The sequence below is a fragment of the Symphalangus syndactylus genome, chromosome 4, assembly GCF_028878055.3.
Source record: "Symphalangus syndactylus isolate Jambi chromosome 4, NHGRI_mSymSyn1-v2.1_pri, whole genome shotgun sequence".
Taxonomy (NCBI): Eukaryota; Metazoa; Chordata; class Mammalia; order Primates; family Hylobatidae; genus Symphalangus; species Symphalangus syndactylus.
Genome location: NC_072426.2, coordinates 84,843,186 through 84,868,682, shown reverse-complemented (window position 1 = coordinate 84,868,682; position 25,497 = coordinate 84,843,186). Strand labels below are relative to the sequence as shown.

The window sequence follows — 25,497 nt, the reverse complement described above, 5'->3', positions numbered from 1 at the left end:
GGGAGGCTGAGTATGGGGCACATGTGACCCAGTGCCTGGTTTGGGTTTGTGGCTGTGGGAGAGGAGGTGAGCTGGGGAGCAGGAAGTGTGTGTGGCGTAGGCGGCCCATGAGGTCAGGGCCACTCCAGGGCCTGGGTCTGCCGGAGTGTGTGTCACCGCTGAAGTTTGGGAGTCAGGCTGGGCTCCAGCAGCACTCCTCCCTCCGACGGCAGGCCAAGTCCTTTCTCGGGGTCCTGCTATGCAGGGAACCCTGGGAAGGGCTGACACCGGCTTTCCTGGTTGTCAAGGGGGCGGAGAGAGCAGGCCGACAGTGAGGTTCGCCCTCCAAGCTCCCACATAGGCCTCTGGGGAGTGCAGAGTCAGAGGGCCATTTCCAACGGGCCTCAGAGGGAGCTGGTCTGTCCCGGCCCTGCCATTACTCATTGGGTTCTGGTAAGTAGGTGCGTCCCTGGGCTCACTTCCCTCATCTGAATTATTACAGCAAACCATTGAAACGCCGGCATTTTCTGCCTAAGCAGGGCCACCTGCTCAGTAAGGACTGATTCTTCTTTTCCCCTGAAATGAAACTTCTAGAACACTAAACCGATCCTTTGTCCCAACCCATCTAAAGTGAAGGGGAGCTGGTTTGATAACTCAGGGCTCTATGCATTACCCTTTCCATGGAGCACATTAATTTTAATATGAGTTTATGTATAGTCATTCATTTAGTTATTTAACAAATAGGTATTGAGAAACCACGCCCTGCCAGGCTCTGGTCAAAGAGGACAGGGGTCTATGGTGCTCAGCAGGTGGGAGAGTAGCAGGTAGGGTGGGGGTCTTGGGAGGGTGGGGATGGCTCTAGTTTTCTGAGAGGGGGCCTGTGAGGGAGGCTGAGTCCTGTGGGTTTCTGAGAAGTGTTGTTGATAAGGGTCTGGAGGAGGAGACCTGGTGGAGGTCAGTGTGGCAGAGCTGGGTAAGGGGCATGCCTGGGGTTCTGGCCAGAGAGGTAGGAAACAGGGTCAGGTCAGGGAGGCCCTTCCTGTCTGTTTATCCTGAGCACCTGGGCTATTCTTCCATGAACTTGGGAAGATTTTCAGTGTTGAAAGAAAAGAAAATTTCGGCCAGGCGCAGTGGCTCACACCTGTAATCCCAGCACTTTGGGAGGCCGAGAGGGGCGGATCACCTGAGGTCAGGAGTTCGAGACCAGTCTGGACAATATGATGAAACTCCATCTCCAAAAAAAAAAAAAAAAAAAGAAAGAAAGAAAAGAAAATTTAGAAACACCATAATAAGATAGAAGTAATAAAAATAGCATAAACCCTGTGTGCTGACACCTTAGATTTTTTTAAAGGTCAGCATCATCTTTGAAGTCTTCATGCCCATCTTTCACCCTCCCTCTTCGGAAGCAGCAACAGTCCAGAATTTTGGGTTTATTATTCCCTTGCTTTTTTTTCTAATTTTACATCCCATATTTAAATTGCTATATATGTATGATTGCAAGTTGTTGAATTCTGTAAACATGGAATTAAATATTCTTTTAAAATTTGCCTAATTGGTTCAAAAGTTTGTTTCTGAAATTTCTTCATATTGTTGCATGTACCTGTAAATAATTAATGTTTTCTGCAGTATTGTATTCTATTAGATGAATGTACCTCAGTATATTTATCTGAGATGCTGTTGATGGGCATTTGAGGTATTTCAAGAGTTTATTTTTTTCTATTATAAGCAGTGCCGCTAGAACTATTTTTGTACATGCATCTTGGGGCATGTGTGCAAGAATTTATCTTGGGTATATACTCTAGAAATAGAATTGGTGGGTCATAGGTTATATATATGTATATCTTCAGCCTTACTGGATGTCGCCACACTGTTTTCCAAAGTTGTTGCCTCATTTTACCCACCCCTCAGCAATGCACCAAAGTTTCTGTTGCTCCATATCTTCATCAACATTTGATATTGTCAGGTACTGTATTTCTGCCAATCTGGTAGAAATGAAAACTATCTTAGCATGTTTTTAATTTGCATTGCCTATATTATTAAGGTTGGGCATGTTTTTCATATGTTTATTGGCCATTTGGGGTCCCTTTTCCTGTTCACATTTTTGGTCCATTTCTCATGGGGTTACCTGTCTTTTATCCTATTGATTTGCCATAATTCAATACATATTCTGGGTACTATTTTTTGTCGTTTATGTATATAACAAATATTTTTCATTGGTTGGCGCCTTGTCTCCTTATATTCCTGTGGTTTTTATTAATGACTGAATTTGTTAGTTTCAAACAAGTTTATCCATCTGTTGCTTTATGATTTATATTTGTTATGTGTTATCTAAGAAATTCTCCACTATAAGGTTGTAAAATTATTCTCATATTATTTTCAAAAAATGTTATAATATTACTTTTTACACTTAAATCTCTAGTCTGCCTGGAAATGGTTTTTGTGTATAGCATGAGGTGGGAAGAAACTTTATTTTATTCTGCTTTTCCCATATGGATAACCAAGAGTCTTGGCACCATTTATTTAATAGGCCATTCTTTTTCTTTCTTTTTTTTTTTTTTTTTTTTTTGAGATTTTTGAGATGGAGTCTTGCTCTGTCACCCAGGCTGGAGTGCAATGGCATGATCTCGGCTTACTGCAACCTCCACCTCCCAGGTTCAAGCAATTATCCTGCCTCAGCCTCCCTAGTAGCTGAGATTACAGGTATATGCCACCACACCTGGCTAATCTTTTTTTTTTTGAGACAGATTCTTGCTCTGTCACCGAGGCTGGGGTGCAGTGGTGCAATCCTGGCTCACTGCAACCTCCACCTCCCAGGTTCAAGCAATTCCTCTGCCTCAGCCTCCCCAGTAGCTGGGACTACTGGCATGCACCACCACACCTGGCTCATTTTTGGATTTTTTAGTAAGGATGGGGTTTCACTGTGTTGGTCAGGCTGGTCTTGAACTCCTGACCTCAGGTGATCCACCGACCTCGGCCTCCCAAAGTGCTGGGATTACAGGCATGAGCCACCGCACCCGGCCTAATAGGCCATTCTTTACTCACTGCTCCATGATAGCTCTGTTGTGAGTTGAGTTGTCATGTACATGGGGGTCTTTCCTGGTTCTCTATTCTGTCAATTTGTCTAACCCTTTGCCAATACTAGACAACATTGTTAACTACAGGTTTATAATAAATTTCGATATCTGGAAAGAGCCTCCCCGTTCTTTTCTTCTTCAATCCTGTCTTGAGAATTCTTGGTATTTTACTCCTTCATATAAATTTCAGAATTGGCTTTCAACAGAAAAAAAAAAAAAAACTATGTTCAGATTTGACTGGAAATATAATTTGGAAAGAAGTGATATCTTTATGAAAATGACTTTTCCAATTCATAAACGTGGTCTGTCTCTCCATTTATTTAGGTCTTCTCTAAAGTCTTTAAATGCAATGTTATTATTTTCTTTATAGCAGTAGTGCATATTTTGACTAGATATATCTCTAAGTGGTTTGTATTTTTATATTGTGTCAATTGTCATTAAAATACATTTTTGGACTGTTGCTATTTGGACTGATTCTTATTTAAAATGCTTGCATTTTAAACAAGAATCATTTTGGGTGTCACGTGAAGATTGTAGGAGACCAAAGGAAGTAACAAGACTATCAGTTCAGAGCCTTTTGCAATAACCCGGGCTAGAGGTGGTGGTGGCTTGCCCCAAAGTGATAATAGTTGAGATAATGAGAGGTGGTCAGAGTGGTCAGATTCTAGATACTTTTTTGAGGGTAGGATTTGGTGACATTTTAAGTGTAGAGCATGGGAGAAAGAGAGAAGCTAAAGATGATTCCAGAGTAACAGGAAGAATGAGATTGTCGCCTATTGAGCTGGTTTGAGGGCAGTAGAAGCAGATTTGGAAGGTAGTGGTGATTCAGAAATATGAGTTTGGTCATATAAAGGTGGAGATACCTGTTAGACAATATGTGAAGAAACGAAGGCTTGGCACCCTCCACCCCCACCCGTGACCTTCATGGTAGACAAGCAAGGCATCTTGGCCAACTGGCAGAAAGAAGGAAGATATCTTGTGTAGGAGGGTAAGGAAAATGAACTTCTCAGAGTTCCTAGAGCCACACCTTAGAGCTGCTACCCATTTTATTTACAATTAGGGGCTTGCATTTGTAATCTCCCTCCAAGTGCTATAAACCATCAAAATGCAGATAGATGATATCTCCTAAACCCTTGGCTGCCAGTCCCCTTTGAGGTATCTGAACTCCTTAAAACCTTAAATATCAAAGTCTAGACCTTTGTTATCCGATACAGAAGCCACTAGCCATACTTGAAATGTAGCCGATATGAATTGAGATGCACCGTAAGTGTGAAATACACACCAGATTTTAAAGATGTTACAAACTAACAACAAAAAATTATAAAATACCTCAGTACCTAAAAATATTGATTACATAGTGAAAACATTTTGGATATATTGGGTTAAATGAAATATACTTTAAACATTAATTTAACCTATTTAGTTTTATTTTTAAAATGTGTCTACCAGAAAATTTGAAATTACACATGTGGCTGGAATTTGTGCCTGGCTTTCTATTTCTAATATTTCTACTGGACAGCAGCCTTTAGAGGAATGATACTTCTTGTTCTATGGCCAGAGGCTTTCGTGGGAACAGAGTTCAAGACGGATGAGAAGTAGGAGAAGTGAAAAGTCACTTGAACCAAATAATTCCAAGGAGAAAGAAAATATACAAGCTAAGAATAATGGATTTAGTACCTAAATAAACCAGGCACTTGTGCTTGCAAACTCACTTAATCCTCAATATGAGATAAGTTTCATTATTCCCATTTTATAGATGAGAAAATGGAGACTCAGAGACTTAAGGTTCTTTGCCCTTGAATAGTGAGTGGCTGAGCTGCGATTTGATCGTAGTTCCATCTGAATTTAAAGCCTGTGCACTTGCATTAGACCACACTACCACTAAAGGGCTGAAGAAGCTACACTTCTAGAGAGGAATAGTGAATATTTGGCAGGAGCATGACGGTTGTTCTTCCCTTTCGGCTGAATGATTAATTCTTCTTTTGAGAATTCATAGGAAACAAAATCATTGCAGCAGGGATCCTTCCCCTCAGCATTGCCCATGACAGCAGTGGAGACAATCTGAGCATCCAGTTATCACAGAGTGAGAGTCAATTATGGGTGATCCATCAAGAGGATGCTCCATGGTCACTAGGTCTGATACTTTAAGGAAAAGGTCAACGTAGAACATGTTTATGATATGATGGATGATTAATGCAATTAAATCATTTTCACATTAATTACAAGCAAAATATACTTGATATGGGATGTTTGGGGTGTTGCTTTTTCTGGCCAGAAACCTCTGTGGCCAGTGGCACCTTTGCCTGAGTTCTTGTCTTGCATCCAGGAAGAATGAGGGATGTAGACATGTGGAGGGTGAGCAAGATGAAGAGGAGCTTTATTAAGTGTTAGAACAGCTAACAGGAGACCCAGTGGGTAGCTTCTCTCTATAGGCAGGTTGTCCTGATGAGCACTCAGCTCTCAGCAGAGAGGGTATGTCCTCTGTGCAGCTGGTTGTCCCTATGTCTGCCGCTCTCAGCAGAGAGGAGGCCCTGGAGAAGGTAGCTCTTCTCTGCAGCTGGTCCTCCTATAATCTTCCCAGCCCCAGTCCCCACTCTGGTTTATGGGTCTGGTAGCCCAGCCCCTAGCCTTCAGGCCCTCCTTGGCTTGAAGTCTGGACCTTACTGGGGACCTGCCCCCTCCACCCAGGAGCCTGTCTGCTCCCTGCTGCCTTCCATGGTGCCCTGGCTGTTCATGCCAAGGGGCACCTGAAGGCCAGTGCAAGTGGCCCTCAACCCCTTCCCCTCTTCACAGCCTGAGGCAGGGGCTCCTGATCCTCACTGGGTCCAGGCCAGAATTTGGGACAGGGGCAACATCACCAGGAGCTTCCCCTGTTGCCAAGGCTGTCAGGAGCCACTGGGGCAGAGCCTCCTCCCAAGGCCCAGGAGCCCAGCACCCTTGGCAGGGTGGGTGCCGTGGCTGTGCCACTGGCTGGGTCCCCAAAGTGGGCACCACTCCCACTTTCCACCCTGGCCCCGAAGCCTGGCCCTAGCTCCACATTGGCACCCCCTCTCTGCCTGACCATGCTGCTCCCGTGTCACGCTGCTCCCCTGCTGGCCGGCTGGCAACCCAGCCTGGCTCCATCATGGCAGCCCCCAGGGTAGCGGGCTGCTGGAGTTGGGGGGCTGTCTGCCTCCTCCCTTTGCCCTCCCTGCAGTGGCTGGCTTGATGGCAGCAGCCTGCTGCTGCCATCACTTGGATGTGAAAATTAGTAGGCATAAAGAGAAATATTTGTTGATTTTTGTGTTTTCCATGTAATAATAAGAAAATTTCTCAGTAGCACTCTCATATCAGCTTTTAAAAGGATAAGCACAAACTAGAAAGAGAAATGTAGTCAAAGATAAAGGTATGTACACATAAAGAAATTGTGTGGAGGATGGCCAAATCATGTGAGCAATTAGCAATGTTGAAACATGCTGCCAGGAATCCACTGAGCAACTGTGGACAGAATCCAGGGAGAGTGGCCCTGTGTGCAGAAGGCTGCAGGGTGGCAGATGCTATAACAGAGGCAGGGTCGAGCACCCCTGCAGCTGTTTGTCCTCCGTGTCACTGCCCTGAGAATGCCTGTTCTTTGGGAGATGGAGGAGGGTAGCAATTAAAAGCGTGATGAAGCCCAGGATGGGGGGTGCGAGCCTCAGGGCACAGGCTCCTAAGTCACCCAGGAACCAAGCCTGCATGTCCATTGTATGCACAGCAGCTCCATGTGGTCTCAGCCTTCGAGGGGTGTGTAGCATAATCGAAGAGCCAGGCGGATCAGGGTGGCAAATGCCCAGATGTTCAAAAGGGGAAAAGCCCAGGGCACTGCCCTGCTGTCAGATCACAGATTCTTGTATTTCCTTTTAGCCTCACACACCTGTGGGCCTGTGGGCCAGGACACCTTTACCCTATCGGAGTGACAGGGATGGAAGGGAGGGACAGTGCCCCCAGGTGAGTCTACACCTCTGCCAGTGGGCGGGATCCTCACAATCACTGCCCTGGAAAACTGCCTTTGTTCCATGAAACACTTCCTTCCTCACACAATTGCAAGTGTCTGAATCATCTCATTTTTGAAGTGTGTATTTAATGTGATGATTTTCCCTCCCAAAGTGCTTTAATTAAATGACTGTGGCGTTTTATAATCGATAGAGACTTTGAATTGAGGAAATACAAGAGTGAGAAAGAGAGCGTATTCATGAATAACGATGACACAGGGAGGAACGGGATGGGAGCTGCAGTTGTTATAGGCAGTAGGCACTGCGGAAAATGATTGATTTGGGAATTAATACAGGCCAACCTTTGTGCGACCTGCCTGACTGTGCCAGCCAAGGGCTTTCACTGCTAAGCTTCCCTTTTCTCCTGTACATGGGACCATCAAAGCCCTGCTGCCCACTGTCTGCCTCACTGCCCCACTGTAATTACTGAGATCATATCTTGATGCAGCCTTGAAAACTGGAAGGGGCTGTCGCCTGCTGGTGATGGCTGCCTTCTAATGGCAGGATGGCCCAATAGTGGGAGCAGTTTGGAAGTGGAGAGGGGCAGGGTTGCTTCTTGTGTTGAGGGGGCAGCCATGAGCTGTGTCTGGAAGGTGGCAGATTTGGACTGTGGTGCTGAAGGAGGAGCTTTCCAGGCAGAGGAGGTGGCCTGACTGAAGGCAGAGGGGTTACGGTGTGAGTGATCAGTGCATTCAGCTTAACCTCACTGAGGGTGCAGGGAGGAATTAGGCAAGGAGGGGGTTGGGTCCTATCATCAGGGCCACAAGCTTGGGAAGGTTCCCAGAGAACATGGGCGCTGTGGAGGACGTTTGCTCAGGGGAGGGACATGCTGGCGTTGTGCTGTAAAGTCTGACAGTGTGGGGTGGGTGGGAGGTGGAGGGGAGCCTGGAGGCAGAGACTTGCCATGGTGCAGCCAGGGGACAGATGAGCAAGCAGAGGGGTTGGTGCCGGGCCCACCCTGGGCTACCAGCCTCACAGAGGGCAGGCCCAGAGGACCTGTGTCACCCACGCAAGTGGCGTTCTCAGGCCCCTTGACCCCTTTCTGTTCTATTCAGATGCCATCTTCCCACCTCCTTCGACACATAGAATAGTTAAGAAAATTATTCCTGGTACATTAAGAGGTCGGCCAGCTTGTGGGAGACTCATTCTGGTTAAACAAATATTCAGCTCTGAGAGGAGAAATCTGAAGCTTGTGAACCTGGGCTAATTTGAACAGCAGAACTTCACTGGCAGACAGATCCTTAAGGAGCATCTATTCTAAATGCTTCATGTTACAGGTGGGAAACTGAGTCACAGAAAGGCAAAGAGACTCAGCTTGGAGGCCCAAGCCCCCACTTACAGTGGCTAGCAGTATATTTCTTTGCTCTTCTCTTAGGTGAAAAGCATCAGGAGCCAAGTTGTATCTGAAAGTGTCTCTTTTTCTCTTTAACCTAAAAGCAGAGCTTTCTGGGTCCAGGTTGGCCTGGCAGAGGAGAGGACAGGGAACTCAAGAAAATGAGTCACTCTATCTGTGATTTAGGTGGTTTGTGCCCTCACTTTTTTGTGCTTTGATGATTCCAGAGAACTAAGAGATCTTTAATTCCTGAGGAGCCAGGCATGCATACTTCCAGATATGTTTCAAAGCTTCACTTGTGATTTTTGTGTGTTTATTCTGACCAAATTATTCTTGAAATTTAATAAGCTAAATGGGATGATTGTGTGACCAAACCAAGTCGCCTGGAAATGTGTCAAAATCTTTCTTACCTTAGCACGTGAGATATAAAGTATCCTGCGAAGTTCCCCTGTGATTTTCCTTCTCTGGGAGTTTGGAGAGTGAGGAATCAGACACGGGCTGCTCAGAGTCTGGAGACATTCCTAATGGAGTCCCTGGCCAAGCTTTCTGCCCTGTTCCTGCTCACATCCCTCCCAGTTGAACAAAGCCGGGTCTAGTTAAGCCCGGCCTCTCCTGTGGCTTTGTTTCTCCCTCCTCTCTAACCTGCCCATTGGGTAGCTTATTTCTACTTTCCTCAGACTCCCTCTCCAAAGCCCCTGCTTCTGTGACACCTCTTCCACCACCCCCTAGCCTCCTTCACTCCCATGTATTAGAGCATCCCTTTCCCTGTCTCCTCTCCCAGGAGGCTGTGAGCTCCTGGTGGCAGAATCAGCAGCGACGGGCAGCTGCCAGCTGCTCCTGTCACTCTCTGCTGAGAGCCCCACAGTGATTCCCAGGACTGCTCCGTGAGACAAGTACCATGTCCGTGTCCATCAGCTTGCCACTCTGGGCTCTCTGCAGGGCCCTCTCACCATGCACTCACTCAACCCCTGAGCCCCTGTCCCTACTTTTTCTTGGACATCTGTGCCGTTTACCAGACACTCACTCACGCTGCCCGGGGTGCCTGTCCACTTACTGCCAGGGTCCATCCTCACTCTTCAGTGTCCACCACCGGCACCATATGTTCTAAGAAGCCCTCCCAGACTTCTCCACCCTCCCCAGGCTGCGCCACAAGCCTCCTCTTGCCCCACAGCCACCACCCTGCCCAATGACTGTCCCACTGCATCTGCTTCCTTGCTGGCCCCCTGCTCCCCCTGAGCTTTGAAGTCCAGGGTGTAGACAGAGGGTGATCCTGCTCCTTGCATGTTTAATAATCCAGAGACCCACTACATGGAACACGCCCAGTAGAGCAGTAGTCCCAGTGGCTTTGCCTGGAGGACAAGTGACTGACACTGAGTGTGCTGGTATCTGTGGAGGGAATGCTGGCCAAGGAGTGTCCATGTTGTCCAAGGCTAATGAACCCTTATCCTTGAGGCTCCCAGGGATCTGCTTTTCTCTGGGGCAACACTGCAACCACAGAGTCTTGTTTTGGGCCTCCCAGCTTGTTGTGTGAGCTGCGGGCAGACAGCAGCTCTGGCTTAGATCTCCTATGGCTGGGGGTCAGCAACAACTATGCAAGTCCAGCCAGGGACTCCCTGCAACACTGCAGGCTTCAGCTAGTATCTGAGGTGCCCCCATGGCATATTCCACCACCACTGACCACTGCCTGAAGCCAACCTTGAGTGCTGGAAGAAGCGACCTGGGTTTGACCTTGATTCTGATGCTTGTCAGCTGTTTGATTTCAGATAAATTACTTGTTTTCTGAGTCTTGCTTTACCCATCTGTACAGTGGGAATAGTAATGCCTACCTTACAGGTTTTCTAAGAGTAGAGAACTTTGATGTCTCTGTTAGTAGATGGTCACTCTTCCATGGCCTTTCTTACCTAAGGGAACGTTTTCTTACATTTCAGTGGAGATCGAGCCCCGATTGGCTCCCAGGTTAGAGAGGCTCACCACCTTTCCACAGGGACTGGGGCTTCTTGTAACCTGTGCTGTCTCCAGCTCAGGTCTTTGTCCCCATCATGATAGCTCGACCATAGCCAAACTGTAGGGGTCCAGCCAGGGGAACTGCTCCCTGGCCATTTTTGGCAATGTGGAAGTAGGTACACATACCGAGATACAGAACCAGCCCCTTCCGCAGGACACTGTGAGTTCCTGTATTCCGTTGCTGTTGCAAAAACCACAGAGGTGTGTGCTGGCCAGGAGCCCAGTGAGGACTGGAATCAGAAAGAGGAAGTTTTGAGAGCCATGGAAGGTTTGCTGACCTGCCTAGTTCCTTCCAATGGGAGTCTCCATCTTACTCTTCAGGGGATCCTCCGAACTTCTGGAAAACACCTGCATTGCCTCAGTCTCCTCGTGAATCCTTTGAAGCAGGTGTAGGGCCCTGGGCCCTGCCATTCTCTGCCTGCAGGCACACTCAGCCCTTGGCCCAGGTAAGAAGTGGGGACACTCACTAACTGGTGATGCCTAGGGCAGCACCGAGGTGATTGCTGGAGTTATCCGTGAGTCCAGCAGTTGCGCCTGCTCCTGGCACTCCCTTGAGGAGGCGCTGGCCATGCAGGGCCCACAGGGAACCTCCCGAGTGGCGCACTCCTTGCTCTCCCACCTGCTGTCTGCAAGGCTGCCCCTGACTCCACCTGGCCCTGATGTGGCATTCCCCAACACAGACTTGGTCTCGGAGGCAGCCCTCCTGCTCTTGTCTCCACATTGCATCCTCACCGTGGCCAAATCCTCATGTGAAGCCCTGTCTGGCCATGCTCAGGCCCACGTCTCTATGGCCCTGTCCTGACGTCCAACAAACCAGCTCCTTGTGAGGAGATCTGAGATTGGACAGACTCAGCGGCCAGCCCAGGGGGAGATGATGAAGGCAAAAAGAAGGGTCTAGGCTGGGACTGGGGCAGCTGACTCAGACCTCGGGGCTGAACCCCAAAGATGGATGGAGGCCCCAGAGCACACTTACAAAGGCCGTGTGGGGCTCAGGCTCCCCAGGGAAGTGCAGATTTTAAGAGCTTTGAGGCAGCAAGGTGCAGAATGCAGAAGAGGCCATGCAGTGGGCACTCTGTGGGCATCTAGTGTGTACTGGACACCTTCGCACATATGTTGGCTTGCTTAATTATTTCTGCAATGTTGCAAGGACGATATTGTTCGCATTTTACAGCTGGAGACATTGAGGTTGAGGGAGCCTGAGTCACTAAGGTTACAGGTTAGGAAGAGGTGGAGCTGGGATTTGAATCTGATCTGTGTGATGCTGCTCTGGGTTGGCCTGGCCTTTGAGCTCAGGAGGGGTCAGGCTGGCCAGAGGGACTAGGTTCAGGGTGGTGGTGGTGCTTACCAGCGAGTCAAGGCCAGAGGTTGTCACACAGCCCAGGCTAATAGGCCCACTCCTAGATACACGGAGCTACTTGAGGTGGGCCTGGAACACTCAGGTCTCACCCAGCTCACAGGTAACCTAGGAGATAATGTCGGGGCTCTGGACAGCAGGCTCTGCCATGAAGCAGTAGAGACCTAGCAGGGGCTCCCAGTTCCCTTCCTGACCTGCTTTGTGATGTTCTATGAACCACCCACATCTCTGGGCATCACAGAGTTCTGGGGGTCTTAGCCTCCCATGTCTCCCTGGCCCCCGGCCCCTGGCCTCACCTGGGAACATGTTGCAATCACCTTAGACCTTGTAGCCAACACTTACACATGGCACCCACTTAGAAGTAAGTCACAATGTTGGGGAACCCGGCCTCCAAGGTGGTCTGGTGAGTGGCCTGGGTGGGCGATGGCTGCTCTGTTTCCAAGCTCACCTGGCATCTGACTTTGGAGCCAGCAGGTGCAGAGGCACAGGGACCTATTGTAACATCCAGTGTCCCTCCTGTCCCCTTCACACCCCACAGGTGTACACACCAGAGGTCCTGCTGTCAGTTAATACAACACCGATGTGGGCAAGCACTTTCCCACAGTGGAGAGTGGGGAGAGGAGGGGCTTCTGTTTTGGAGGAGCTAGACAACCTCAGAGGGAGAGTGGTGGAGAGGTTTTGGAGGCAGACAGATCTGGACCTCAGTGAGCTGCAGGCTCCTGCTCTCAGCCTCAGTTTCCTCATCTGAAAATGGTATCCCTAATGTCCACGTCTTGGAGTCATCATGCAGGCTGAACAGTGCAAGAGTGCAGCTGGCCTGCCACACACTAAGCCCCCAACAAGGCTAAACTCCAGCTTTGCCTGAGACACCTTAGCCTCTCACACTGCTCTTTTTGTTTTTGTCCTCTTGGTCCACTGTCTGGGCTGAGGGTGAGGGTGATCAGGGCTTGCAGTAATGCTAGGTAAAATCTAGATGATAGGATTCTTCTGCTTCCAAAGTCCCTCTCCAAGGCTTCTCCTCAGGTGGTGGTCCTCTAGGTGTGGTTCCTGAACCAGCTGCCTCTGCACCTCCTGGGAACTCTTTAGAGGTACAGATTCCTGAGACCCACCCCAGACTTACTGAATTGTAAACTCTGGGGCTGGGGTCCAGAAATCTGGTTTCAACAATCTGTTCAGGTGATGCTGATGCATGCTGAAGTTTTAGAACCACTGCTTTCAGAGCAGTTTCTCCAGGAGGGCAGGTTTTAGGCTGAAGGTTCACCTCCCAGCACCACCCCAAGTCTGGCCATCAGCAGGCGAAGCATCCCAAAGGGAGTCTTAGAGCACTGGACCTTCAATCAGCTCTTTCCCCAGGGGCCCACAGGAAAGCCTGGAGGCTGTCATTCCACTGACACGAGTCCCCTCACCTACACTTCCCTCCTTTGCTTTGTACGTTATACAGACTGTGCTTTGGGGGCCCTTTACCACATCCTGCAGGAGCTCCAATGCTCTTGTCCAGTTTCTGCAAATTCTCAGGATCTTATGTCCTCCAAGCTACTTCTATCTCCTGATTTCTCTGATCTTGTCACTGGGTCTCATCTGTGTCCCCTTTGTTTACAATAGTGTTCCTCCCTGCCCGTAACTAACCAAGGTGTGGAACACAGAGCTTCTGTAATTGGCTTCCCATAATACCTCCAACACAATGCCACTGTGTGGCAAATGTTTACTGAAGCCTTGGCCCAGAAGGGAATTCTCACTCCTGAGAACACCAGCTGCGTGAGCACGCCCAGGTATGCTGCGCAAACGCACCGTGCCTCCATCTGGTCTCCACCTGGGGGTGGGAGTGTGTGGGGTCATGACAGTTCCTGTGCCATGGGCTTTTGGGAGAATTAAATCAGGTTAGGCGGGCAAAGCCCTTGGCAGGGAGCCTAGTGCGGAGCTAGCACTCAATAGATGCTATTATCGTTATGATTTTATCCTGGTCATTAAACCGGATGAATTATTTCCTCTTCCTTTATCTTTTATCTATTTATCTATTGATTTTATTTATAAATTTATAATTGTAGTACATACCACAATCTATAAATAACATAACATAAAATTCACCGTAGTAACCACTTTTAAGTGTATAGTTCAGTGGCATTGAGTACATTCACGATGTTGTACAACCATCAGCATTATCCAGCTTCATTACCTTTTCATCTTGCAAAACTGAAACTTTGTGCCCATTAAACACTACCTCCCCATGCACCCCTCTCCCCAGTCCCTGGGAACCACCATTCTCCTTTCTGGCTCTATGACTTTGACTGCTGAAGCCAAGGGACTAAAATCCCTGCCTCTGTCTGTTCCATTAGTTCTCTTTCACCCTCGGTACATGTTTTCTTAAAGTCAGGTTTATTGAAATATAATTTACATAAAAATAATTTACTTTTTTTAGTGCACACTTTGGACAAATGTAGACAGTCTTGTGACCACCACCAAGTAACTCCTTCTCCTGAGAGCTTACTTCACAGTGGCTCTGCATTTTCATCTCTGTATCATCTCTCTTTATCTTCACAGCAACACACCATGAGGCAGCAAGTACTAGTGGTATTTGATGGCTGCTGAAAAGAGCCTCAGAGCAGCTCCATAGCTCAGAACTGCTACTAAATAGCAAGTTCTGTGCAGCTGACTCCAAAGCCCACACACTCCTCCTTGACCACTTTCAAGTTACAGAACATTTCTATCCCCCGTAAAATTCCGTCCTGCCTTTGTAGTCATCCCCTTATCCCCTGTCCGTGGCAACCACTGATCTTATTTTCTGTTCTTAACAATTTTGCCTTTTCCAAAATGTCATCTAATGGAATATGACAGTAGGCTTTTTGGGGTTGGCTCCTGTCAGCCGACAGGCCTTTGGGATGCATCCAGGGTGCTATGGGTGTCAGCCGTGTGTTCCTTTGTACTGTGGAGAAGGATTCTGCTGTGTGGATTGACCCGAGTTTGTTTATTCATTCATTCTGTGAGGGGCATTTATGTTTTTTCCAGGTTTTGGCAGTGATGAATAGAGCTTCTAGAAACATTCATGTATAGGTTTTTGTAGGAGCATAAGTTTTCATTTCTCTAGGATGAATAGCTAGGGGCAGAATTCCTGGGAGTATGTTTAACTTTCCCAGAAACTGCCAAACTTCGTTCCAAAGTGGCAGTGCCATGTTTGCATTCCCACCAGCAAGGGTGAGAGTGGTGGTTGCTCTGCACCCTTGCCATCGTCAAGTTTTGTTTGCTTATTGAAGACATACTAATTGGTGTGTCCTGGCATCTTGTTTTAATCATCATTTTCCTAATGATGATGCTGTTGTTCGTACTCAGTATTTCTGACAGTGTCAGCTGTGCAAGTAGATGTGAACACTTTTCATAGTACATCACCTCTGTCTCTCTCCCCCTTTTAATTTGGTTTTAGATTGTAATGTCTCCTTGTTGATGTGAAACCGTGGGGAAGAGGGAAGCAAGGACTAGCACCACCCTGAACGTGTTTTAGGAACAAGCATGGCTTTGCTATTTATTTATTTATTTATTTATTTATTTATTTATTTATTTTGGAGCACTCCAGATTTAGGCCAAGACTCTGCTGAAAACAGGGGCAAGAGTGTTTGGATCGGCTGACATGCAGTGAGGCACTGGCTTTTGCATGGAGGGGAAAACAGATCATTTACGGCCATGCATGCGAAGCCACTATTCTATTCTGTATCATCTGGTTTAGAGGCTTCCCCAGCTCCAAGGCCTGAGGGCCATGGCCCATTACAGAGATGGCAAACAGGCAGTTTCTGCACCTGGAGTTTATAATCTGGAAATGAGAATAGTTGCAGAGGCTGACAAGAAATGGGGAAAGAATTTTAATCTTTAATTTTTTCAAAGCAACTCTTTGTCTGCAGGCCCCAGCTTTTCTGCAGAAGGCATTGAGTCCCAAGCTACCCCTTCAGGTCATTCCACATGTCTTCTTGCTCCAGGGCAGCTTTTCCCGGGAACAGCTTCTTGGCATCTTAGCTCCAAGGGCTGCTAGATCACATCTCACATTCTGAGACTCCCAACTCTGCAAATCACTCAATAGAAAGCCAGGGATGAAAACAGTCATCAAAATGTTTACTTAGCAGCCCAAATATCAGCAACCTAGCAGTTGCTTCATGCTCCAGATGTTACCCTTCACTGGGGCAGCTGTGCGCAGAATGCCTGGTGTGGGTTGTTACATTGCAGAGCGAGCTCTGATGATGCTATTTATCCCTGCAGGGTGGGTGGGATGCAGGGTAAGGATGGACAGTGACCCAGAGACCTGGGGGTATGCATGGCCACTCCCAGCACTGGTGCTGCTGAGGTCACAGGGAATCCCTCCCTCTCGGGTCCCTGCAGGCTCACCATCTGGTTCCCTGCACATGGCACAGAGGAAGGGGAGACCTCATCCCATACACACAACCCAAAGACTCTGGGACCCTGTGGAGGCCCCTGCAGCCCTTCAGTGCCTCACTATGCTGGACCTCTTCCCATTGTTCATGCATGAAGGGCAGAGAAGGACTGGTATCACCAGGACCATGTGGATGAGGAGAAGCCGAGTCCCAGAGAGGGGAAGTGACTCAGTTAAGACACCACAGGGGCCAAGTTAGACCTGGACCCCTGCCTGTTACCCCCATCCTGGCCCCACTGCCCCCTCTGCCTCGTGGCTGTGTGAGAAGGCAAGTTTCTGCCTCAGGAGAGCGGAGCTTCCAACCTGGCTGGTCAGGGATGTGGAGGGCCGGAATGCCCATCCAAGCTGGAACACAGCACGGCCAGCAAGGAGGAGTGGTCTTGTCTTTTCCTGGAGGCTCTGGGACTCCCTGCAGCCTCCTGGCATCTTGCCCTGCCAAGGCCACATTTCCCTGAACCCTTCCCCTAAAAGCCCACCTGTCCAAGAACCTTTCCAGGGTAGCAAGTCTTCCCCAAGCCTGTGTGACCAGGTATAGTAGTTTGCCAAGCCCCTCTCCCCATCCTCGGCCCCAAGCAGTCACAGTGTGAGCCCAGCTGCCTGTGTGCACTGCTGGGGGTATGCTGGGCAGCAAAGCCTGGGCTGTCCACAGACCTGGAGGCTTCTGCTCCAGCCACCAACTGGCAAAGGGACCCTGGCCAAGTCACCTCTATGCTCCCACCTCAGTACCAGCTGTGGACAAAAGCTGCTAGCTTTGCTGTCACTGGATATTAGGAGGATTACATGAAAAGATGCATGTAAATGCCTGCACTAAGTAGGTGCCAGTAAATATGCATTCCCCCAATCCTAACAGTGACCTGTGCCAAACTGACTAATGCTAGAGGGGCCCTGTGAGAGGACCTGTTGTCATACCCACTTTACAAATGAGGACGTTGAGGCAGGGATGGGTCTTGCCACTTGGTCTAAGCCCATTGTGTTCGAACCCCACCCAGCAGTGTGGCCCCAGAGTCTGTGCTGGGAGCCAAACACGTCTGAGAGTAGAATCCCCAGGAACCAAGGCCCAGACGTGGTGTCTGTTTAACAGGTTGATTTTTGTGAAAAATGCCCTGAGCTCAAGTTCCCACAGTGGACAGTGAAGTGGGGGCATGGTTGGGAAGCACAGGTTTGGATCCTGTTTTTATTTAAAATTTTGATATTTTGTTCATCATGGATTTCTAGGCATTAACTTTGATCTCTAAAAGTGTTGCATTAAATTATCGTTTTTGGCACCTCCTCAAATCTTGTGCGGAGGCGAGTGCCTCCTTCACTGCCCTACTCTCACCCTGGCCTCGCCTGGGACTCTCACAGTGACCCTAAGTCCCGATGGGTCCCTTTTCACTCTGGATAAGAAGAGGCTGCTGGCTTGCAGGTGGGGCACTTCTTGAGAATGAGACGGATTAGAGTGGTTTTTTCTTGCTATTCTTCACATGGCCTGCAAGGCTACTCCGTTTCCTTCTCTTTTCAAATAAAACTGGAGCAGCTGTGGCACAATCAGCAGATGAGCAGGAGGTGGGGCAGCTGCAGCTTAGCATTTGAGTCAGATGCTGCTGCCACGCAATTTCAGGGGTCCGCATTTGTTAGAAATTCTTGTTTATCAAAAATCTCTGTCGATTCAAGTGAAGGTGAGTCAAGTGTTTCACTTCAGCAAACGTGGCTTCTGCACTTCAGAGGAGAGCTGGGTGGTTTCTGATCCTTCCTCTGATCTCCAGCTAAGTCCCCTCCCATCGCAGTTTCATATTCTGACCCGATGCTCACTTGACTTGCTGCTTGCTGGTCCTGAAGACGGGGCATGTTAGCAGGTCCCCAGACACAGTTTACTGATAGAGCCAGTTAGTAGAGCCTGCAGGTGTGGCCACAAAGTGAACTTTATATGGTAGAGACAACACTAAGCTCGCTGTTATTGTGGCTTGGGGTGGCTCTATTGGTGCTAGGGATGGCAGTTTGGTTGGACACAGTGGCTTTCAGAGTCCTGGGGAAATCCTAGTAGAAATGTCGGAGTGGGAAAAATGAACTTGTTCCAAAGAGGGGTCTAGGCTACAGAGAGAGAGATTGATTTGGGTGCCATCAGCACATAGGTTAATTCATTCATGGATTCATTGATACTTTCATTGATTTATTCAATAACATTTTATTGAGAATGTACTCTGTGCCAGCCCCTGCTATAGACACAATATCCTTGCCTTCAGAGAGCTAACGTTTAGTGGATATGTGGCTCTCAGGGGTAATTAGAGCCATGGGAATAGCTGAGACCTCGTCACAAAGAACCCATGAAATGAGAACTCACTGGGGTCTGACTGCAGAACACCAGCTGCAGGGAGCCCTGCAGGAGACCGAGCCTCAGATGGAAACACACTTAGCTCCTCACTCTGCAGCAAATGCACAGTGAGAAACAACAGAGATGCACTTGCTTTTTATTTTATTTTACCTGTCAAATCATCAGGGTTAAAAAAAATGGTAATAAAAAAAGATTACACATAGGGAAGCTCGAGCTCTTGTACACTTATGTAGAAGGACTGTCTGTCCCTTGATAGGTTTGGTGTTTCAGGAGCAGCCGTTTGGAAATATGGATCAAGAGGCTGGAAAATTTATCTACCTTTAGATCCAACTATTTCCTTTTAGAAATTCAGGAATGGATTAGGATTTGTTACTTTATCATGAATATATAAAAAAGACTTAGACGTGAGGATTGACATTACAGTATTTTTTTATAGTACTGAATAATTGGGTATCATTTAAGTGCCTAAGTGTAAGGGCTTATTCAATAAACAAGCAACATTACTCTACGGCCACCAAGTAGCCATTAAGAATGAAGGCGTTGAGGATCTTAAATGACGTGGAAAATATTCATGATGTGCTGTTTTGACTACAAAGAAAGTTATGGACTAATTTATTAAAAAATGGATTGAGAGAAAATATCTGCAATTTTTAAAACAAACAAAGGACCAGCTTCTAGAATATACTCTTACAAAGCAGCAAGAGAACAACAAGCAAGGAAAAAATAAGCAAAGGTTATGAATAGTTAATTCACAGAGGAGAAATGCTAAAAGGCTAACAGGCATGTAAAGGGATGCTTATACTCATTAGTAACTTAGAGAAATGCAAATTAAAATGGCAATGCAAGGTCTCTTTCCTTCAATCAGATTGCAAACACTGGAAAGCTGGGTGATGCCAAGCAGGGTGGTAATGAGGTCACTGAGGAGGCTTCAGATGCTGTGGGGGAGATGGCCTGGTGCCAGCTTTCTGGAGGCATCTTAGTTGGTGGAACTTAGTTGATCTGAGCAGGCATACTCCCCTGACTTAGTTCTGCTGCCCCTGCCTTCATACCCAGAGTCAGTCATGAGAGCCCAGTGAAGGGACCCACGTAGGAATGTCCACCCCAGCCCTGTGTGCAGGACTGGATGTTGTGGCTAATCCAGCCATCTATCAATGAGAAAGCCAACAAGTAAAATAGGCATGTGATGCCCACTTTGGAACACAAGGCAGCAGTTAGAGGAAATGAACTTGACAAACATAGAGCCACATGGTAGAGTCTGAAGACATAATGCTGGGTGAAAGAGTAAGAGCAGAAAAGATGCAGAAGAGCATTCGCGAACTTAAGTGCATGTGGATGGAAGTCAGGTGCTGTGTGTCATACTCTGTAAGTTCCATGCTGGTGGACTCATACTCACCAAGCGGGAGTGTGGGTGGAGTAGGGACACGGGGAATGCGAATGGAGAATGGAGGTCCTGGTGATAAAGGAATAAACGAACACAGCCAGAGAGGAGCCCGCCCAGATCAGGGAAAAGGCTAAGGGATGTGAGCAACTCCATACACCACCTTCCCCTTAGAGTTAGCCCCCCAAAAGAAACTACTTAATCTCCCACAAAACCCCATCCCAGTGCCCAACAAAAGCAAAAGTATAAATAAAGTTTGCTTCAACAATATTAAGATCATGTTCTTACTAAACTATATATTCATAGATAGAAACTGGAATGTCAGCAGTCATGTTTTCCGGGTATGGGCAAGCATTATGTTCTTCCTGATTTTTTGTTTCGTCCTGGTTTTTGACAATGAACTGACACGGCTTTTGTAATAAGAAAATGATTTCTGAAAATAAAGTCAGAGAGTAAGCAGTCTGTGTGCTCGAAGAGAAGCTGGGAGCAGGCTGGGTTCTGCACATAAAGAGTGAGAATGTTTCAGAGAGGGGCTGGTTAGCCTTGCCGGTGACATGTGGCTAAACCCCATTCTAGCCTTCAAGGAATGTGTGTTTGGGCTAAAAATAAAGCATGTGTAAGCCCACCACTGCTGTAGCCAAGAGAAAAACACTGGGGACCCACTTCTGTATGTCCCTCTGGTCATTATTTTGTGATTATTGAATGCCTGCTGGGCACCCGGATGGCTTCCTACGTGGTAATGTTGAGTTTGGTGAGGGCACTTATTCAGGGAGCCTGAACATTTTGGTCCCTTCTTAGAGTTTACTGAACTCCAGACAAACAAACAATAAACTATCCTATGTTATGGCGTAAGTCACAATTGACCGACAACTTTTGAAGGTGTGTACCTTTGGGAGGCCACTTATTGGTGAATTGGCCCTTGGCTGTTTTCATCACATAAGTTTTTGTTCTCGTGTCTACTGACTTGAGGTTCCCAACTGGCAAACACTGCTCCTGTACGCACTTAGAGATGAGCTGCTGTAAGCTTGGGGACTTAAAGGGTCATTTTGAGAACAAAATACTCTAAAAACATCAAGTATAAACCAAATAATGCTTAGAATGAGGAATTTATCCTTACAGACCCATCATAGAAGGAAGTTCTAGATATAGAATTATGTGCCTCTACAAATACCAGTAAACTATTTACATCTCTTTTACGTATGCAGCCTTTTAAAAGAGAAGCAGCAACAAGTGAAAAAACAAACAACTCCCCCCCAAAAAAAAACAGGCTTTAGTGTGAAAGTTTGCATTTCAACTTGATGTCTAGCTACCTGTATGCCTTTGGCCCAGTTTCCTTACTTATCTAGAGAGAATAAGAGCACCCATCTGTCTGTGTGGCTGTAAGAGAGTCTGTCTGAGTCTTGTGTATAAGATCCCTCAGTGCTGGGCACACACTAGATTGTGAACTTGTATTAACCACATCTAAATCTGAATCCCTTTTAAAAAGCCTTCCTTATTTTAGTCTGTTTCAGATTCTTAGGGGAACCATCTTCAATAGAAACTGGGCTGAGTGAGTACAGTACCTTATCCATAGCCAGAATCATCAGGAAGTGATGTGACAGGAGTGTTCACTTCCTTTTGTTCTGAATTCAGATCTGCTTTGCCACGGCATGGAGGCAGAAGATCTTTCAAAGGCTGAAGACAGAAATGAAGATCCAGGTTCCAAAAATGAAGGGCAGCGTGCTGCTGTGCAGCCTGATGTCCCACATGGAGGGCAGTGCCCCAGCCCCACAGCTCTCTGGGACATGCTGGAAAGGAAGTTTCTGGAATATCAGCAGTTGACTCACGAGAGCCCCACTGAGCGTCAGAAGAGCCTGTTGAGTCTTCTCCCTCTATTCCTAAAGGTTAGTGTTCTTATTTTTGAAACTGTAAGGTGATAGGTGCTCTGGGACACTTCTGGGATGATTGCATAGTGAAGTTGGTGGTTTTAATGTCATCACAAGTGGACTCTGGTTGCTCAGGGGAGAGTTGTCTTAGCCTGCTAGGGCCACTATAACAAAATGCCACAAACTGGGTAGCTTAGACGCAACAGACTTTTATTTCTTATAGTTTGGAGCTTGGGAAGTCCAACATTAAGGCACATTAAGTGTCTGGTAAGAGTTTACTTTCTGGCTCATAGAAGGTGCCTTCTTGCCATGGCCTTATGTGGTGGAAGGGGTGAGGGGCCTCTCTCAGGCTTCTTTTATAAGGGCACTAATCCCATTGATAACGGCAGAGCCAAATTGTTTTCCAAAGGCCCTACCTCCTGACACCATTACCTTAGAGATTAAAATGTCACTATATGAATTTTGGGGAGACCCTAGCAAGAGTGTCATGCCAAGATGACAAGCAAGGCTCATTTCTAGGGTGGGGAGGGACATAGAAAGGACAGACAGTTAGCTTCTGAGTAATACTGTCTCTTTAGTTAAAAAATATTACATTGTTCAACCACAAACCCAGTTTGGGAGCTAGAAGTAAGACCAGTTTCTTTGGGAGGGAGGAGAGGACGGTATGTCCTGACACAAGAGTCACACAGGTGGCTGGCAACCTCGCACCCCAGGGATGCCAGCACCAACACCTGGAAGAGCCAGAATATCTTGCATCAAGTTGTAACAATAATGCAAAGTGAGGTAAAATCAGTGGAAAGCACCAGAGCTTCACTCACATCCCGGTCACAGCTCCACTAGGGAAACAAGGGCATCTACTGGGTCTGCACTCTAGCTAGTGGCAACTGGTGACAGCTTGGCTGCAAGGGATTGCCTTTGTTGTCTGGGAGCAATACTCCTGCCAGTGAGGCCTGCCTTATAGTTGAAGTCTAGTTGTAGCATTGAAAGCACTTTTTATGAGGGCTTAGTGTTTACTTGACTATGAATTTGGGGTTATTTTTGAAAAGCGTATACCTACAAAATATTCAAAGCAGAGAGAACAAGAGCTGCCTTTCACGTTTGAAAGTAGACTATGGCAGATGGAGACTTTGGCATGTTTTCATTGGTAAATGCCTTTGTGAATATATTTCCTCTAATTTACTCATCAGAAATACTTACGGGTTTCCAAAGATGACTTAGAATCTTCTTGGGAACACATTTATAGGATGCATTCCATACTTAGCATTAAAAAGTTGGCAAGTAACTCACTGTCCATTAATTCATCATTTTCCTCCATGTTTTGGACTTGTAGTCCCATTCATCTCATTTCACAGACTGCATAACTAGGGCTAGATTAGGAAAGACAGCTGAAGTTTCTCAGCCCTAGCCCTGCCTGCCCTGACAACCCCAGATTCTGGGAGGTGGGACAGTCTTACCCCAGTTCCCAGATCAACTTTGCCTTATGGAAGGGACAATGCGAGCAGTCCCCAGCCCCCAGTGCAAGTCACTGGCGATGGGGATGAGTTCAGCCATTACTGAGCTGCTGGTTCTCGGTGACACCTTTCCCACCTGCATGGGCAGCCCGGGCTCTGATGAAAGGACTCTGCACCCAAGAGCCAGGACTTGATTCTTCTTCACCTCCCTGTTGTTTATTTGAGAATTCATTTGTTTGTTGTATCAATATTTATTAAGCTCCTATACTCTGTTCTAAGGCCTGGGCTATAGGAGTGAAGAAGACAGAGGTGACACACCACCCTCATGGTGAGTGTGGCCCAGAGCAGAGGGCATATAATAGCACACTGTGTGTTTCATTTGGCCTGCAGGGGTTCAGAATGAACTAGTGGCCATTTTTTTTCAAAATGGAAAGTTTTCATATGAAAATCAGATTTCTAATTTATCTTGAGAATTTTGGTAGATCTAATACTGACAGTTGTATGGGAAGGGTTATGGGGTTCCCCAGCTAACCTTGGAACTCACTCCAACATCTTTCACCCAATCCATATTACTAATGAATGTTATGTCACCGTACAGGTATGTGAGCTTGTGACTCCATATTTAAGTGTTACCATTATAAGTGAACCTTGATACTGGTCTTTGTTTCGCAAACCCTGTCCTGATAATTGGAGGCATAATGACCCTGTTGTTGAACATGTGGGCTTTTGAGTCAAACAGATCAAGGCTCAAGTCCTGCATCACTTATTTATTAGTTGTGTGCTGTTGAGCAAGTTACCAACTATTGCTGAACCTCAGTTATCCACAAAGTAAAATTAATAGCATTTCGATGAGAAACCATGAGGGTAAGATAAGACAATGATTATAAAGTTCACAGCTCATGGAAAGTAGACATTACTTTTCCACCAGCCTCCAGGGTACTTACTGCACATGGACCGAAGCCTTTGAGATTCCTGTCACCACGATTCCCCAAACTGCTGACACAATCTGCTACTCTGGATCCCTGGAGTCCACCTCTGGCAAACCCTGTAGAGGCAGAATATTATAGGCTCCTCGTAATTTTCATAATATTGATATTATTTTATTAAGTCCTACATGCCTACGAAACATTGTTTCTATTACGTTCTGACTAATAAAACCATGCCAGAGCCAGAGTGCTCAGCCTTCTTAATTAAGAGTTGGTGGTGGAAAGAAAGGTGGGGGAGATGGGAGATTTTTCTCAGGTATAGTGTAGATCAAATCTAACCTGAGATGAAGCCTGAGAACATTTACTGGAATATAGGCCCTTGTGTAAGGAGATAAGCTTGCAATCACTCTGTTCTGAATTTTATAACCACAAAGCAGTGTTCTTTAAGGTTTTCCATGAAGTTCTCCCTTGGAAATAACAGAACCTAAAATGTTATGCCACTTCTCCTGGAATGTGGCTGTTAACATCAAAGCCTTATGCATGTATTGGTTGTCATGGAAATCATACCCTGCCTGGGATCTGAGACTCCTGAGTACAAGCAAAAGAGTCCCAAACTCCCATGTGTGATGAAGCTCAACTCTGTACCTGACTCTCTTCATTTTGGGCCCAAAGAAAATTAATTAAGATTATTTGGAATATTCTTTGTTCCAAAGCAATGCACACAAGGGATTTTGAATTGTCACTTCTGCTCGGAAAGGCCATGTCCCTGGGGTGTGGGGTCTTGTCTGACTGACCCCCAGCCTCTTTGTTGGTCAGACTCTGCATGGAAGGGGTGATCTATGTTGTAGCTGGGGCTGGGTGAATCAGGTTGACAGCTGTGTGTGCCTCTCCTAAGTTGCTGTCACCTGGTAGCTTCAACCTTGTGAGTCTTGAGATTTGACAATGGGCATTGTCTTGTGCATCAGACTCCCTCAGAGCTACTTCTTTGGCATCTTCTTCCCAAAGAAGAACTTCCCGCTAGCCTGTTTGGTTTTCTCCCATATCTGACTCCTCCAAACACAGAGCACTGAACTTTCCCCATCCTTGTCTTTGTTTATACTTGAATCTGCAGTAACTGCTAGGCAAGTACAAAGGTGAGCTTGGTTTGTGGTACAGTGAATCCCAGCCCCACTGCCTCTTGAGTTGAAGAGTGGCTGCAGGGGTGCTAACCCACTCAACATTTTGGCTATTTTCTAGGTAATAAGGAAGAGCCTAATGGAATCTCAACAAACTGGAACCCAAAAAGGGAGCTGCCCTGAGGGGAAGAGTGAGAAATGGGATTCTCACCCAGAACAGCAGGCTGCCTCCTCACCTAGGGAACCTTACTCCTCTTGTTAGGTCAAAGAGTTCTCAGCCTGGGCA

At 47.0% G+C, this 25,497-nt stretch overlaps 1 protein-coding gene across 6 annotated transcripts in view; it reads left to right on the top strand.

Annotated features, from left to right (window-relative positions):
- Positions 1-25,497, top strand: part of WDFY4 (WDFY family member 4) — a 300,852-nt gene that overhangs the window by 451 nt on the left and 274,904 nt on the right. For 2 of the 6 annotated variants that reach the window (XM_055275366.2, XM_055275372.2), the window contains exon 2: positions 21,487-21,737. In XM_055275366.2, the coding sequence (XP_055131341.1) occupies positions 21,504-21,737 (234 nt within the window). In that variant the 5' untranslated portion in view covers positions 21,487-21,503. Of the gene's footprint in view, position 1; positions 433-21,486; positions 21,738-25,497 lie in introns of those variants that run through there. The other 4 variants (XM_063638069.1, XM_055275367.2, XM_063638070.1 and 1 more) reach the window with 4 other exon arrangements.